We start from the raw sequence: 18,688 nt of genomic DNA on the forward strand, positions 1-18,688 counted from the left end.
GCCAGAGTTATTAATGTCGAACATTATTTGCGACAAACACTTTCAGAATCCAAATTTATTACATTAGCTTTGAGCCTTTTTTTTTTTGTTCGGTCGCCCCAAGCTTCCCTTTCCATTCCGTTGAACGATACTTAAGAGCGTACTCTAGCCTGGGTGGCTTTTTAATTAAAAACAAGTGGATGAAATCACATTTACGGGCTGTCTGTGCCATTTGTAGAAACATTTTAGCCTTTCGTGTGGGAAACAGCTGTGAATTGTGCTTTTCACTCTCCAATTTTATCTCGAAATGGGCTTGTTTCGTGGAAACTAGGAATAACAGCGGAAAAAGAAAAAAAATATCAAGAAATCTTGCTTCCATACCATTTACCTCGAAAATGCTTTTTTCCCCAGCGAGTATAAAACCCATCTGCGCCTCTGCAAGCAAAAAGGGAAATAGAAAGGAAAAAAGGTTAACTGGATCGAGTGCAAAATGAACACGGGGGGCTCTATGGAAAATTGTGTTCCGGTGTGCAAGAAAATCGCGCCCTAGGTTTACTAGAGCAACCAGACGATGGAAAAGAAAATTGTAAAATAAGAGCACTTTTTGTACCGACACTTGCACATTATAACGAAAGCTTGATACACTTGGGTGCGGAAATTCAATGAACTGTTCGGGGGAATGCTTCTGACACTTGGTACGAACAACGCAATTTTGATCAGAGTGTACTTTCTGTGCTGTCTGTCGTTTAGATGAATTCAAGTTTTCCCGACAGTTATTGTGTGTTCATGTGACCACAGCATGTCTGCTCACACATGACGTTGCCTTTCGAATTACCACCAATAGAAACAATGTGCAGACAAAATGATGCCTTCAGACTTACGGAGCCCGAATTGGACTTCGAAACCATAAAAAATATAAAATAGATTCAGATGGAAACATACATTCTGTCATTTATATACCGGGAAATTGCGTTTTTAAAGAAAATACTTTATTGCTCATCTAAATTCATATTATCGCCTTCAAAATAGCCCCCTTCTGAAGCAATATACGCACAATCCTGCCATCTAAACACTTTTCATAGCTAACTGTTCAGCTGAAAAGTTTATAACACAGTAAAACTATTTTTTTGCAAAATTCAATTAATTTATTCAACATAATTGCCTTCGAGGGCGGTACAGCGATTATAGCGATCTTAAAACTTGATACCATTTTTATAGTACTCTTTCGGTTTTTCCTCAAAATAGGTCTCAGTTTCGTTAATCACTTCATCATCGGTCTTAAATTTCTTGCCAGCGAGCACTCTCTCCAGGTATGCGAACAGAAAATAGTCGCTGGGGGCCAGATCTGGAGAATACGATGGATGCCAAAGCAATTCGAATCCCAATTCTTGCAATTTTGCCATCGTTTTCATTGATTTGTGAGTTTTCCATTTTTTTTCACAATAACAAAAATTGCTTCACTTTCAATGCTGTAACTCACGAACCAATCGACCGATTGCGAAATTTTGACACGTATCCATTGAAAGATGGTGCTTTGTGATAGTCAAGTAGATTTTTGCAAGAGGCCTTCAGTTTGCGTAGTGAAGTCGTTGTTATGTCTTCAATACTGTCAAACCAGGTCCCGCAAGCATGTTCGAGAGCCGAACGAAACAACGCAAATAGAGAGTTTTGATGTAGTGTATATTTTTGTAATGTTGAGTCACACGAAAATTAAAACTAAAACCTTTGATGGTTTCAACACGTTACTATGTTAATTATCCATAACCGATTACTCGCGGTTAACTCGAGGTTATTATTACAATTTTGTTGGTTCGTCATAATTATATTATTTGCAATTTTCATGTGCGTTGTCGACGCGGGATACTTCCTTTTTTTTATTAATCCGTTTATTTTTACAGGCTCAGTTACATAGGTTTAAAGGAGCCAAACTCCTAACTATATTATTACTAGAATATGTTAACATGTTTCCTTAATTCTATGGTTAATAAAATAGGAAACCGATTACTCGCGGTCGACTCGAGTTTAGATAGGTGACACATCTTCATTAGGAAAAGGATGGGATGTTAGGAGATTATAACAATGTACACACTCACACTCACATTCACATTCTCATTCACACTTACACATCACACTCAATTCTTAAAACTATCATTACATCTAATATGTATTTACAATTCAACTTATTCTAATGTTAGTAGAAAGGGAACCGAAGGAATACTTCCTATTGGGATGCAGCTAACCATTAATCAGCCTCGACTCGAGGGAGGAATATAATCTTATACTTTATTCAGCATTCGTTGAACGATTATCAGTTTACATTTTTTCAAGTGGATCTTAACGTCTAGTGAACTTTTTCACGAATCAAAACAGTGCTACTCTCATTGTTGCCACATTTTCATCTGTACCGCAAGGGGTAAAACACTTTTTCAACTGTACTTTTTCTTCCAAAAATCTGTACCGTCCAAAATTTGTGTTGTAGAGAAAAATCTTTATACTCAGTAGCATGAAAAAAATACTCATTATTGTTTTGACATAGGACTATGTCTTTGATTTCTATATAGGGGGGTCACTCTACGAAAAATGTAACAATTTATTAAGAGTTTTCAAACACATATTACTCAAAATGGTCAATTGCAACATATGTTGTGTTATATATCATTAGACAGGAAATTTATCCAGATTTTTTTTGCTTGAAACATGAACAGTGAATATAGTGAAAAAAGTTAACAATTTGACTATTTCATTGGGTATGTTTTCATACGATTGCACTATCCACTCGCTTCCTCCCCGACGCAACGAGCATCTTTTTGCCTAAATTCGGGCGTTAGCTCATAAAGTGAGTTGATGCGAAAAATGAATTATTCTCCATTTACCGATAATAGGCATTAATTTTTTATTATATTGTATGTTGTCCAATCAATTTGTGCTCAATTCATGTTTTTATCGTGTAAATCTCACTACTAACAATTTGTGTAATTGTGGACCAGGACCAGGATGTCATAATATCGAGTATGTTGTTTGGTTATGTAAAAATGCAATAAATGAATTTAAATGGCTGCTGATTTAGAAGATCGAAAGGGTATACCCCTTTAATCGTAAATCAGATTGTGATAGTTTGAGTAGTCGCGATCTTACAGGGCTATAAAGTTATTACAAACAATGTTCCGAACAACGTGGTAACGAAGGAGATAATGCTATTTTTATCTATAATATATTTTTATAGTCATAGATTGATTTGACTCAGGCTTATATTTATGTAGGTCTTAACTATTTAGACTTGTGTTTAAAAATGATACATGATGACTCTTTGTCTTCTTCCGCATGACTGAATGAACAGAAGGTAGTAAGAAAAGGGTAGTAAAGGCTTTAATGGTATTTTTGTGTACATTTTTGAACAGAATGTGTTACCGAATTCTACCACGTTACGTCATCTAACCCATTTAAAGGATACGAGTACATACAGGAAACGGTTTTCCAGGGCATCCATTTGATGTATCAAAAGAGAAAAAAAAATACGATTTTGAAAAATGAAAAACTCAATTTGAATGCAATTACTACACACAATCACAGTCCTATGTCAAGATCCCGTCCGTGCCCTAGGCTCAACCCATCAATTTTTTTTTCTCTCGATCGACGACCATTTCGATCTCTGGATCCATTCGAATGAAAATTTTAAAAACTAATGACAGAAGATTATGAGGGAATGTAAGGATTCGGTTCATACTTAAAATATGATACAAATTGATAAAAATACGGGACAATCAAACATGATCGAAAAAACGGTACTGTCCCGTTCAAAACGGCACGTTTGGTCAGGCTAACACTCACACTAATTAAATTATCTCATCAGCGAATCCAATAATCAGATTAATCAAATTTAATTTACGGTTTAACCATGATCATATACATTTGTTGTACGGATAATAAGTATTCCATAAACATCACGCTTGATTAACGCTAATCTAGGAAGAACTTTTGAGGCTAGATTCTACCATTCTAGCTGTCGCACACAATTTGCTGTCAGCATCCTCACGCTCCACTGGGTCAACCCAACGTCTGATTCCCTTGACAAATCGCACCCGCGTCGGAACATAATAACGTAATCTCGTTTCATCCACTATTTGACGGGAACAAATCTACTAACGGTCGGAGTGCGGTACCATTTGCATTCCACATCGCAACCGCGGTGCATATTTCAGGAACCTAATCGGGTTTTGTTGCACCAACAAGCAAGTGCGTTGTGTTGGGTGGAATTTTGGGTACGTGATTTATGGTCACGTGTTTGCATATCTGCACAGTGGTGTATGTTCTGAATTTCGAGGGTTGCCCTTCAATGTGGATGAGACAAACCATTTGATGTACGTCGCGCTTAGCCATCAACTGTGCCATAACGCCATAATGTTTATGAATGAGCGCTGTAACCGCATCAAAATGGTGATCGGGAATAAATGGATCAATTTTAACGGGAAGCTCGTTTGCTGGATGCTCGACGAGCATCCTCATCACAAAAGAGCGTGGGCTGCGGTCTCTGTCGAACCCAACAGTTCGTGGGTGATGCGCGTGGTTTCGCACCGGTTGTTTATGCTTCCTTCGCACATAGTGGTGCTGCAGAACATCGTTGAGAGTAACCGCCGCCGTTATCCGGTTCGCCGAACCATCGAAACTGTCAGAATGGGCGTACAGATCGGCTAGCCGATTGGTAGAGTGGGGATGGGCGGATGTGGTTGCGATAGTTTCCATCGTATCACATGAAACATCCCCATGCGCCTCCCCCTCCCCCCTTCATCCACAGTTCCGGGAGCGTTTTGGTTGAGTGTTTACACTAGAATATTTCAAAACAGCCGGGTTGACCTAATCGACCCGTCAGCAGCACAGTAATGCTGCAGCAAATGAACACCCAAACTGCGATCGTCGGGCGTTGAGAGATGTGTGATTTAACCAATGCGCTGACAGATGGTTTAAATTACGTAAAAGCAGCTCATCTAAACCCGGGGGATACGAGTTGGCTTTGATGGACTGATTCGGGTGAAACGACGGGGAACGTCTGCTACGGATTTGTTACGCGAATGGGTTATTTGGATGTTTGCGGAGTAAATATTTGGCGTCGTGAATTACATGCCGGTAATATTATTAGGAATTAATCCCTACGAGTCGGTGAGCACAAAATTATTCATTCATAGGCCACATTTGGAACAGATTTTATAAATTTCGCTTTAATTTTACCACTTTCTCATTAATCATAATTCCGCCTGCGTCCGTCGTTCGCCAAACAAAACAACTTCCTGCTTTATGACCGTATTTCGATGTCCCCCGCCAGGATCGCCGGGTTTTACGGCAAAATTTATATTCCACCATAATATGAGATAATGAAAGCCAGGGTCACGCCACCACCAGCCATAAATCAAATCCGGCAAATTGAAGCATCATTCATCATTTTTCCCCCTCGCAAGCGATAAAAACCGAGAAATGGGTTAACTTGCAACATCGACCGAATATTCTGAGTTGAGTTTTGTCTCCTCCGGAGCCTGGCGGAAGCGGGAGTAGAAACTTCGTGGCGTAAAGTTATGTCGGTTGCGATTAGCACCCGAACACATTCGCCTCGTCAAATTTTCATCACGAATGTTTCGTACCTCTCTGTTGAATGGTGCTGGGGAGTCAAACGGTAAGGGAAACTTTTAATCAGGTTGAAATTGGTTTACTCTTCCAAATATGATTACCGGCTGTGCGAACGCCACAACTGAATTACGGACGGCGGTATGATGAAACATCAAAAGCAATTTTCACCGAGTAGGAGTGTAAGTCTCTGTCGCGCCTATTCGCAATTCGTTGGCAAAAACAATTGTTTTTTTGTTTAAATTTTCGGTTCCGATGTATAGGAGAAGTGTGTAATACACACCCCCTAAGTGAGAATGGATTTATCTTGGCCGTGGTCTTAAAAATTAAGGTAACAACTGCGTCAGTAGAGGAAATGAGGGTAAAACCGTCACCCTAAGGATTTCCATAGATTCTGAAGATCTACCATGTGTCTTCAACTTCAAATCGTTACAGAACCTCTCTTCAATTGTTTATGAACCATTATACAATATCTGTTGATCATTTTTTGAGTAGAACTCGAATTTTTGGTAGATTGTTAAAACTGATGTGAAATAAATGTAAAATAAATGGAAGTGCGGGAGAGATCGACACCCTGTCGGGTAAAACCGACACCTTTGAATAAAAGAATGAAAACTTGTTACAACAATTTCAAATTGTTAAAAGGTTATCTATATACTATGTGGACACCTTGAGATCCCAACTTAGGTGAACATAACGTGAAATGTGCCAATTAACGTTGAACGAAGAGATACCTTGAGCTCTGCCAGACTTTCTTGTTGACATGCCCGATTCAACGTTGGTTTTTGCTGTTTTACCAGTTCAGCTCAGCCGTTTTGTCTTTCGAATATAAACACGAGGCATCTACAAAAATTAAGAACGCATTTTTCCTGTCTGTGAAACACAAACCAGATGTCGGTTTTAGCCTGACTAAAGATGTTGGTGTTACCTCGAATGGACTCGAAATTTAAAAACAATGTTTTCAAGCATTGATAAGCAACAGCACCAATACCGTCACACAAACTACACTGAACAATGATCTACGATGAATTAAGCTCATAAAAGTATCGAATTTTCCAAAAAACTCCGATTTAAACAATTAAATTTCACGAGCGAAATTTTACATGAACTGTCTCATGTTTGCTAACCGGTTCTGTTTTGTTGTGTGTTTTGACAGCAAAGCGACTTCCGCAGCTGTGGGGTGATTCGAAACGTAAAAAATGACAAGAGTGTACAGGAGACATAGGAAAATTTTCAAAAAATTGCTTCTAACTGAAAAATTCAGGGGGTGTCGGTTTTACCCACGGTGTCGGTTTTTCCGTGATTTCCCCCACGTAGATTAGTTAACCCGCAGTCGTCTGTAATCGTTCTGTATTTTGGATAGTGAATAACAAATTTTATTTTGTAAGGCGCCCAAATTCTATATTTTCCAATCATACGATGTTAAATGGCCCAGCAGAAGTATAATATGCTTATAAGCTGTTACTCTCAGAGACTGAGCTCAGAGAAACAGCTTGTGAGAGAGAGCTTGTGAGAAATGAGAGATTCCATCAATCTATTCGCTTCATGCCCAGGGTTGCCAATAATATTTTTCAAAAAACTGGAAGATTTCTCTTGAAAAGACTGAAAGAAAACTGGATCCTGAAAAATCGTTTTATTTCAAGAGGTACGGCTTTGATTTATATGATATCATTTTTTTAACATACTACAGTGCTTGAGAAATAGAATTATTTCGATGCCTCGTGTAGTATTTTTTATGTACAGTCAAATCCGTTTTTAATGACATCGAAAGGAGGTCATAATATAGGGACGCCATACAAAGCGTTTTGTAAAAAAAAGTTTTTTACGTAAATATGAAATCTTATTAAGATGTAACTATATTCGAATTTTTTAAAAGAATTTCATATGAAAACCAAACTTCGTTGTATAATTACGTAATAATAGGCGATAGGTCAGTATAAGCGGAGTCATAATAAACGGATTCTACTGTAGTTCATAAAATAGCCAAATAAATCATTGATTAACCATTCGAGCAGATCAAAATAACGTTTCCCACCACTCGAACATTGCTGTAAAACAATATTTGAGAATGTTTTCTTCTTGAACCTCTAGAAAATACGGTTTTATTTGGAAAAAACTTAAAAAATCTCGTATTTATTGCTCGAGTATGTGATTAATTGAGGTGCTTGGGGACACGGTTTCTGATTCTAGATCACTGCATCAAATCTAATCTCCATCCTCTGTTCTTTTCCTCGAATTTTGATATGTTTGTAGTGTTTCTTTTGACCATCTTTGCCATCTTTGCAGGCTCTATTAACCATTTTGGGTAAGATGTTTTAGTTGTTATGAGCATTCACCATTCGTTGTTGAAATGGTAGATCAATCGGTCTTGACTTCAAAATGTTTTGGAGAACCAAGAACACATAGTAGTTATATAAACTCAGAGACAAAGTAGCACGTTGCTGCTTGGGTAGTCACCACACGCACCACGCGCTAACCGTATTGAATTCGGAAGTGTAACCAAGAGAAAAATAACACTGATAGTGTGTAAAAAAATAAAGATCGATTTAAAGTAAATACACCTTGGATCGATCGAACGAAAAATGTCAAAAAACAAAATTGGTCATGGAAAAGGAAAGGTGAAGGAGGGATGATATTAATGCATTGTGAATTTATTTTACATGAAATTGGTAAAACTGAAGCACACATATAAGTAAAAACTGGATTGATTACATTTGAAGACATTTATACGTGTCATGCAGAAATATTTGGAAAAATCATCTGGCATTCCTCACATAAAAGCTATTTCTCTGGTGAGAATGTTATCCGGCCGAAAGCGAGCAAATTGCCCCGATCGAGGGTATGCCGTACTGCCCGATGGTAAGCGGATGCGAAAAATATCAAATTGAGAAGGAAATGAATCCATTCTTATCGTTTTCTTCATCCGCTGAGATATCCGCTGGGAACTGACTCAATAAATATGACTCACAGTTATCGCCTATGAGTCGGTTTCAAGCAACAAAAACATTATAGAAATAATGTAGAAAATTACATCATTTTGGAAAAAATGGTTTTTCTTATTTTTTTTAAAACATGTTACAAATGTAAAACTAGCATGGTAGGATTCTATCATTGACTAGCCCGATTGCCTATAACCATTGCATTTCTATTCTTACTGGTTTACGAGAAAATCAGGCGGATCAAATTGCCCCTCAAGCGCGTTTTAGACACATCTACTCTAGATGAGAACGCAGTTACCTAGCAAAATGACTCACTTGAATATCTCGGAAGCTAGCAGGAATATGAATGCAAATCATATAGGTAAACCTGACAGTTAATGCTGGTTCGATGCTTGAAACATGGTTTCAAAAACAATAAAGGGAGTAAGACATATTTCATGCCAACTTTACACCCACAGCGTTTCACTGCAATCTGAGATGGTGCTGCCAGCTCCTGAGTTGGCATGAAATTCATCATAAATGTATTCCCTTAGGACCACGGATAGAAGCTTGACGTTGGACTGTGATTTTTCAGAATAATTGCTTTAGGATTTAGTTTTTTTATTTGTTCAAAATTTTGGAATTTCGAACCTTTTAATAATCCAACCATTGACCAACCGGCTGAAGGATGTCAAATATCGTAACCCTCCAAGTATACGTACAAAGCGTAGGATATTTCAGCGAATCATAACAACCGTTAGGATCAAGGCTATCACAATGATGTTTAGGTGTCACACACTAATGTCAATTTTGAGTGCAATCTGTCATTTAATTTGTTTACAGTGTCACTAAGAACATGTTAACTTTTTTTTGCTCGCCGATTTTTGATATAGATAATTCTATTGATTGAAGATATTGTGTGAATTTTATGTTGCAAATTAAATTTTTATACAACGAAAAGTTGATAATGCTGAAGAATACATTTGGTGACTCAGTTGCGTCGAAAGCACGATAAAAACATCTGAAAACTGCTGAAAACATCGACGAAATAAAGGGAACGGCGCTCAGAAATCGCTAAATGACTATTTGAGAGAGCTAAACCGACCAAGGAACAGTATGAGTGTTACGAGGCGTTCAAGAGTGAACATTCGTCGCAAACGGCCGAACAACACTTGAATCTATAAAACGATGAAGCATTTGCTCATCGATCGATCATTGTGAACGAAATTTTAACCAAAAATGACATGAATGTGATTGAACAAGCACCGTATTCTTCAGATTCGGCCTCGCTTACCTTTTTCTATTCTCGGAACACAAATTACCACTTCATGGGACTCGTTTTGACAGCATTGTAGACATAAAAACTAATTCGCTACGTGGAAAATTTCCTTTGAAAACACAGATTGAAGTTGAAGTTATTGATTCACGCAAGCCGAGGTAGGGTAGGGCGGGGCTAGTTGGTCATAGAGGTAAGTTGGTCAGAGACGAAATCTTGTAATCTGAGCGTCCAAAAAATTAGCGATCTATGGATGAAAAATAGCGATTTGCTGATGCAATAAAATAAGCAAAATGGAAAAACTTTTCATTAATTAAGTTAAAAAATACGAACATGGTGCCGATTTTTCCAAAAATCATTCACTGTTTGTGCATTATAAAATTTGTTCTAAAAATTGTTAATAATCATGACAAAAAAAATCTAACGTAAAACAAAAGTTTATTTTATGTATTAGTTTTAAATGTTAATGGAAATCTATTTTTAAATTATTTTTATTGAATTTTCATGAGTATTCTTTTTCATATATAGAGGGGCTAGTTGGACATACTAATAACACCGTTGTAGAAATTGCTCGTTTGAGAGCAACGCATATAAAATTTTCAGGTATGTCGTGTTTCATTACGCAAGCTATAAACAAAAATAGAAAGCATATGTTTTACTGCTAAACCCTGTGTATTCAAAACGAGACAACCTGATACCAACCACCGCACAAACCACTCGCAATTTTTTGCTGTAAAATTTTCATTAAATATAATAAACGACAACACTGAATATCAACAACTCACAATAATGCATCTAGTAATGTAGCCATACCTGAAGGTTATTTCAATATACTTTAGGGCGAACGAAACAAATGTCAAAACAAATGCAAGCAAGAAACCGTCTGTGCGTAGAGACGTCCGTTAATCGTATGACTTGTTCTAATAATCGAATATCTGCCATTTTAACCGAGTAATTTTGTATAGAATAATGAAAAATTAAAATATGAATACATCGAAGAATTGTCACAGTTATCGCGATTAATGAAAAAGGGAACCTTTTTTTTTCAAAAAATGCAGTGCAGAATTTGTTTAACCGTCATGGTGTTTTGTCGAAATTCATCGAATATGCTAAACCATTTACGGTTGAAGCATAAAAATAATTCATTGGAAGTGGAAGAGACTGAGAAGAGGAACTCAACGTCTGCAGAAGTAAAAGGCGGAATTGAAGGAGGTGGTTTAAGCTCCCGTACTAAAATGGTGACGTCCAAATTCAGAACGCCAAGAAAAATATACCATACCAGGGGTCAATGATTCCATAAATATACTTCAATTGAACTAGTAGTTATAATGACCAAGCAGAAATTTTCAATCAAATCTTCAAAACAAACAATTCGAGGAACAAGTAATTTTAAACAGAAACAAATGTATGCTGGTGCAGTAAAAATATTGAACATAATTTTTATTATATGCTCTTTTTTCAATTGTTTGCAAAAAATCATGAAATGGTAAATTCATCAATATACTGAAACACCATTTCATTCAAAAACCATTATTCTGCACCATGTTTATTTTAAAATTATATTCCATGTAACTTTTAAAATTATGGCATCATAATCGTTTTTATTATAAATGTCTGTTCATTTTGATTACAAGGAAAAAATATTCGCTCGACTAATCGAATACTTGGGTCCTCTATGAATGAGTCCACAGGATTTGGAGTGTTCAACGAATTTTTTAGCACCTCCCACAGTCTTCAGAATCCTTGCTCAGTGTATATTGCTGAATTGGCAGCAATACACTGGGCGCTGGACAGCGTCGCCTCACGACCTGTTGAACACTATTCTATTGTAACGGATAGTCTTAGCTCTGTCGAAGCTATCCGTTCAGTGAGGCCGGAAAAGCACTCGCCGTACTTCTTTGAGAGAATACGAGAAATTTTGAGTGCTTTAACGAGACGCTGTTATGTCATTACCTTTGTCTGGGTCCCCTCACATTGCTCAATTCCGGGTAATGAGAGGGCTGACTCATTGGCAAAGGTAGGTGCAATTGAAGGCGATATTTATCAGCGTCAAATCGCCTTCAATGAATTTTATTCTTTAGTCCGTAAAAATACCATCGTTAACTGGCAACGTAAGTGGAACGAAGATGAATTGGGTCGGTGGCTTCACTCGATTATCCCTAAGGTTAGCCTCAAACCATGGTTCAAAAGTCTGGACTTGAGTCGGGACTTTATTCGCACCTTCTCTCGACTCATGTCCAATCACTGTTCGTTAGACGCGCTACTCTTTCGTTTTAATCTTGCCGATGGCAATATCTGTGCTTGTGGCCAAGGTTACCACGACATCGAACACGTTGTTTGGTCGTACGAGGTGTATCTTGTTGCCAGATCGAATTTAGAAAACTCTCTTCGGGCCAGAGGAAGACAGCCCAATGTGCCGGTGAGAGATGTGTTGGCTCGGTTAGACCTTGATTACATGTCCCAAATATACGTCTTCTTAAAAGTTATCGATCTTCGTGTGTGATTGTCCTTATATCCTTATATTTTCCTTTTCCTTTTCCTTCGCGAGAAATTAAATCCCTTCTTACTAACAATAGAATAAGGTGAAATGTAAATACATATTAGATATAAGATAGGCTTAAGAATTGAGTATGATGAATGTGAGTGTGAACATTGTCAACATATCCTTATATCCCTTCCTTTTCCTGAAAAAAATGTCACCCTTCTAAACTCGAGCAAACCGCGAGTAATCGGTTCTCTACTTCATTAACACTAGAATTAATGAAAAATGATTATATATACTTGTAACAATACAGATAGGAGTTTGGCTCCTTTAAACTTATGTAACTGAGCCTGTAAAAATAAACGATTTAATAAAAAAAAAAATCGAATACTGAAATAAAATTATTTGAATAAATCGAATATTTAAAAATGACCCCACGATTATTCGATAATCAAATAAACGGAATAATTAGACATCTCTAGCTGTGCACCCCAAAGTTCCGGATTCTGATGCCTGATACATGGAAGAGAGACGAAATGGCTGAAAAAGACGAAATGGCTGAATGTCAAATAAATGATTCTCTGGTTATTTTTTATTGAAAGGGTAAAAAGGGTAAAAGATAAGCATCATTGTGGTACATAATATTCTAACGCAAAACATCGTACTAGGGGAAGTGGGGGCATAGTGGTCACCCTAAGGAATATGCCCATTTCCAGCGTCCACATACCGATTTATTTCCCGTTTCTCGAAGAATATTATAGGTCAACTCATTGTTGTTCAAGATATCAAACGGCTTTTACTTTAAAAATTCAAAATAGTACACTTTTCATCATTAGAAAAAAAGGTGAAAAATGGAATATTTTTTTGCTTGGAGGTAAAGTGGTCACCTAGTGGGGACAAAGTGGTCACCTGCTTGTTTGGAAGTATAACTATTGACTATAGATGCCGTATTGATAGTTCAAGTTTATTCAAAAATGACCAACTAGCCCCGCCCTACCCTACATTTGTGTCCGCATGCATTTTTGTACTCTGGAATTTGCTTTCCTAACACGGACTACAAAATCGAGTACGAACATAACACTCATTCAATCAATACAAACAAATGATTATGGTTATTAAGTCAACGGTAATCCTTCATAAACCTTGCGGTTATGTCATAGATATAACCCCCTTATTTTATTTTTGTCAAAACTGACTGGCGCTGACTGACTGGGACTGACATTTACAAAATAAGAAAATAAAAATATATACAGTTTGCTTCCGCATGTTTTACAAAATGTAACTTCTTTCTAGTCGAATATCTGACTTTTTTTGCTTTTTATACAATAAGTATCTTTAGGACCGACACTGATATTTTGCCAACGCTCTAGATGCGGGCTGTATGGAAAGAACGATTCGGGGCTTAATATGTTGAACAGACCTTGTACTTGAAAGAATTGATTTTTTTAAGCCAATGAGTCGCCGTCATTTCACGAAAACAAAATCCAATATTTTTGCAAGTGTACTATTTTTTCAAAGAAGATGGCTTAAATTTGATAAGTCGAGCATCTGAATCGGTTCGGTAGTTCAAAAGCTATGGATTTTTGAAAAACGCCATTTTTGGAAAAAAAAGGGGACAACGGGCCACTCTAATGAAAGAATAAAAAGAATACAACCAACTAAAGAAAAATAAAAAAATGTTCAGCGGGAAGCTTTAAAATTACAAATTCCCGATATATATTTGACAGAATATACATTTTCAACCTGTTTTCACCGTTAGTTTGCAAAATTCCACTTAAATAATTTCGTCGCAATTGTACAATCAAAAATAAATCCATAATATGTATGTTATGTATGATTTTCTTAGGAAACAATGCGTGGCGGAGATAAGATAGCATGAAATAACGGAAACTCCTTGAACTCCAACGTTCTCCAATGTTTCCTATAAACACATCGCCGTTCTGCCCCCCAACAGCGGGCGGAAACCAGCTTTTGATTGCCATCTTATTCATGCTCTAATCCCATTGCGTATCAACGGGATCAATATTTTTCTCCCTGCTCTTGATTCCTGGGAGCTCTAGATGTAGGGGAAGACGGGGTAAGACCGCCTCCCGAGAAAAACAATTTTCAGTTAAACGTCCTTCAGGATTTCCCTATTTGTTGTTCTGCATATCATTGAGTATATAATAATCTACTACCGAAAAATGTGTAACTGTTGATTATATAACTGTTCTGGAGTTTTTTCATTAATTTTTGAAATGATAATAAATTACTTTTTATTTTGCTGGCGGGGTAAGAAGGACCACCCTCGGGGTAAAACGAACCATGAAGGGTAAGACGGAGCGATGCTATTTTCAAAAAGTTTAGTCTAGTTTCTAAAAATAATAGGAACAGTGTTGTCTAAGGTACTAAATGTTTAGGGTTTTGTATAAATAACACACAAATATTCGTGAAAAATTTACCAAATTTTCGGAGTCTATAAAGACGACTATCTATCTCTCAAAATCTGTTCACGTGAAGTCTGAATGACCCCGAAGTAGGTATTTTTAGCTCCGATTCGATATGTTGTTTCGTTCAGCCAGCTCGAATGCCAGTTGCTTGACATCTCGCATTGTGATCGCGTAGAATCGATTCTCCAGCTACAGCAAATGTTCCACAAGTTCTTGTTTCTGAGAAGTGGTAAAAATTGGATCAATGGATCCAAGGTTGATCATAGGTGATTCATTGCCTTTGATTTGTTAGTGGTTCTAGGAATTCCGAAACTGACTGATGCTGTCCTGATGGACATTCCGTTATCCACTGCCGCTTTAGCCATGTTCAGCTTATCCAACGTTCATTGCATCCGCGACGACTTCCTTGTGTACTTTCGAGGCATTTGGGTGTAAAGAGACGAGCAAAAAGATTGTATTTTGTTTGATATGGGAATCATTCAATATCACAACGTGTGGCGCTTTCACCCCGTCGAAAATGGTCCGTTTTCCCCCCAGAGCACCTTTAGGATTATTTTGCACTTTACACGCATTTTATATTATTTTATTATTTTTTTTTGTTCTGTTTACAATTTTTATATTTCGTGCGCTCAGTTGTTGCAAGGTATTTCGAAATGACAAAAATATGCTATTAATGCTTTTAGCGTAGCATATTTGCTAAAATACTGAGGATTTCTCGTAAAACTAAGAGTGGTCCGTCTTACCCCGCCGGGCGGTCTTACCCCATTTTCCCCTATATAAAATAAGAAAGCAGCACAACACAAAACCTCGCCGCAATTTATGGCCACGTGTCAGGAAGAAAACCTCAATACGTTATGTCACATGAAATATGAATAATGCAAATCCATGCTTTGAGTTTCCTCTCGAGGCGGACGACGACAACGCACAACCTCTTAACCTTAATGGCTGTCTGTGTGGGGGTGTATGTGTGAGTGGAACGCAGAATTATTATTATTAATGGTTAACTACAGCTAACGCGCGCCGGTAATACCAATGATAACACACTGCCGGGAATCCTCGTAATTGGGCATCACGTTTTTATGGTTCCGGTGTGTTTTACCACTGTGTTGCGACTCAACAGCTCTTGAATGACAAATGTGACACTTCCTCGCCAAATACATGGCATTCATCCTGGCATTTCTCTCGGCTGAGGTTTTTCCCCGGGAATAGGATAATTTTTATTCTTACTTTGCTGTGATTCATTGAGTCCTGCTGGAATTCGGTGTGGGCAGACAGGCCTGGAAGTGAGCACCATTTGTCATTACTGTTTGTGTATTATTTATTTTTGGGCTTTAATCTTGGGGAAATGTTAAAATCCCGCTTTCATGTTTTAATCCACTAAGCTGAGTTTCCCGCAGAAGCCACCCCCTCATTCATTCAGGAGTGGCAACTGTGACGATAACAAGTGCCACCCACATGTGCCTCCTCCAAGTTTGTCCCACGATTAATCATTTTCATTGTTTTTTTTTTTCTCCCAGGAAAGTAATCCAGCTTTGCATCATTGAGGAGGGCAGCTACGAGAAGGATGTGCTGTTCTACGTGAACATTGGCGAACCCAAACAAAGTGGAGGTAAATTAGTGAGCGGGAGAACGATTTGTGTAGTCACTAGTGATTGTAATGCTGACTTCGTATGTAGGCATCGATTTTTAATTTAGTTTTTTTCTTTCTTCTTTCTTACAATTGTTTTGATTACTTGTTCCAGTAGGTAGAGCGCGTACTTTTGTGTTGATATTCTGTTGTACAAACCTCTTCTCTAGACTTTATACAGTGTTGTACCGATGTCGTCGTTTATACCGCATGTTGTTTGGAACGAAATTGAGGAATTTTGTAAGGGGCACCTTCGGAAGTCGCCCATAGCATTCGGAGATTTTGTATTCATCCAGTATTCATACATCGATAAATTCTACAGCCCCGAATCGACCTAGATTCGGTCGATTCCAATCGTGTCTCTTTCTTTTGGATGCCAAAGAAACGCAAAAGGTTAATGGTCGGGTAATGTACCCAATCATTCATTCAGGCTTTCGGGGGTGAGCCATATTTGTAAGCGAATCCGTACACAGGAAGCGCAAAATCAAAGAAAAAGCTCGTTAAAGATTATCGAAACGGTATCCAAGGCGGTAAACGAACCGTTGAATATAGGTTTTCAATAATGCTCCCCGGTATGAATGGTTTACTTTTCTTCTTTGATGGGAGCCCGAATTTCATCAGATAAGGATTTTTCAACAGTACCTGGTGACACCTAGAAATTTGAACGACATTTATTTGGCTCTGCTGAAATTTGATAAAATCAGAACTGATTACTTTTTTTCTGCACAACTTTTGAAGGATAATTCATGACAATTAATAGTGTCATAATATTCCGCCCACCAATCGATTCCACTTGTACCAATTTGTTTACGTAGTAATTCCACATCAGAAGCGAAATAATCTCTCTAGTTCTAAAAGCAACTTCAGTCCTTAGTTTACTACTCAAGACCCATCCAAATTATGCTTGAATATTTAATATTCGTTTCTGCTTTTTGAAGTGCCCAAAGCAGAAATGCAGATAAACAAGCACTGCCCTCCAGTCGAATGCGATCTTGGAGAGGGCGATGAGGTGGGGTCTATTCCGCGGAGCAGCTCGAAAACAAACAAACATGGCCATTAAAGCCGGTACACCCACGCTGCACTTATGCTGAGACAACGATGCTGATGATGGGGCAGCCAAAATGATAGCGCAATAAAATTTTACATTTACAAATAAACACTTTTCTGAGCTCAAGCGCTGATGAGTTTAGGGAATTTGAGGAAAATTTCGCCCGAAATCAGGGCCGAGTATTTGTCGTTTGAACTCGTACCGATGATACAGCTTTCCGGGAAACAAACAATCCACTTTGGTTAAAATTTCACTACCGACGTTGATTTGATCTCGCCAAATCAAAACACGGCGCAAAAGTGTCCATTTGCGGACCCGATGGTCGAATGAGTTGGTACCGTCCAACCTTTACCGGTTTATTAAGATTGCCGGCAATTGACAGCTCAGCTTGTAAACAATCTAGTCAGCAAATCCAATTCAACAGCATTTCGGGAATACCACAGTGATTGGCGCAAAAAAATCCATCCCCAATCGAAATCAAAGTGTTCCAATATTTCAAAGTTTTCTCAAACTTTCGGCTACCTACGTAAAAGTAGGTAGTTAGTAGACCATTTTACCATTTCAATATAGCTGATTTATTCTTCACAAAAACAAAAAATGACTTTTGTTTCTAAATGGGCACTTTTATGGTAAGGTAGATAATTTTGGTTTATCCGATTTAGGGTGTTTTCACGCAACTAGTAAATGCAAATCGATTTTTCTTAATGATAATCATATGTAATCAAGACGGGTTTGATGAAAAGCTCCAAGTCTCTAGCCGCTAATAATACCATAAGGCGTTCGAATTATCTAAATTTTTATGTTTTTTAACGATACAATGAGAAATTATCATCATGGTTTGTTCATCTCTGATCATGGTTTGTCTGGTTTTAGAAATCACTATTTTTGAATAAATAAATTTGAGATGTAGATGTTGCATTTCTCATTGCTTGAGATTACTGTCATCATATTGATCCATTCATAATTTAGGCTTGCTTCAGAATATTGCCTTTTCTTGCGCTTTTTCAAACATCACTCAACACAGAGAAACTTTATTTCTGCTACGCACGAAGAACAACCAAAAACAAACATAAAAAAGCGCGCCAAGCAGCTGCCATAGTAACAATGTGGGCAAAGCAACATCAGTGCATTGAACAAACCATGATCAGAATTAAAATATCATAGAAATGCATTAATTACTTGATTCAGATGTATAAATCTGATCCAATTGATGTGCAAGCATGGTGTTTGTAAGGGTTATAATCCAGAAAAGGTCTGAATACGTACCAAATAATCATCTGGTGGTTGATTAAATGTTAGTTCAAATGAGAGGCGCT

General features: G+C 37.7%; 1 protein-coding gene across 8 annotated transcripts in view; it reads left to right on the top strand.

The window, feature by feature from the left end:
* The window catches only part of LOC129773288 (sodium/calcium exchanger 3), a 352,801-nt gene that overhangs the window by 197,165 nt on the left and 136,948 nt on the right, over window positions 1-18,688 (top strand). For all 8 annotated transcript variants that reach the window (XM_055776890.1, XM_055776900.1, XM_055776893.1 and 5 more), the window contains exon 3: window positions 16,215-16,306. In XM_055776890.1, the coding sequence (XP_055632865.1) occupies window positions 16,215-16,306 (92 nt within the window). The remainder of the gene's footprint in view (window positions 1-16,214; window positions 16,307-18,688) is intronic.

Source organism: Toxorhynchites rutilus, chromosome 1 (genome assembly GCF_029784135.1).
Source record: "Toxorhynchites rutilus septentrionalis strain SRP chromosome 1, ASM2978413v1, whole genome shotgun sequence".
NCBI classification, from domain to species: domain Eukaryota; kingdom Metazoa; phylum Arthropoda; class Insecta; order Diptera; family Culicidae; genus Toxorhynchites; species Toxorhynchites rutilus.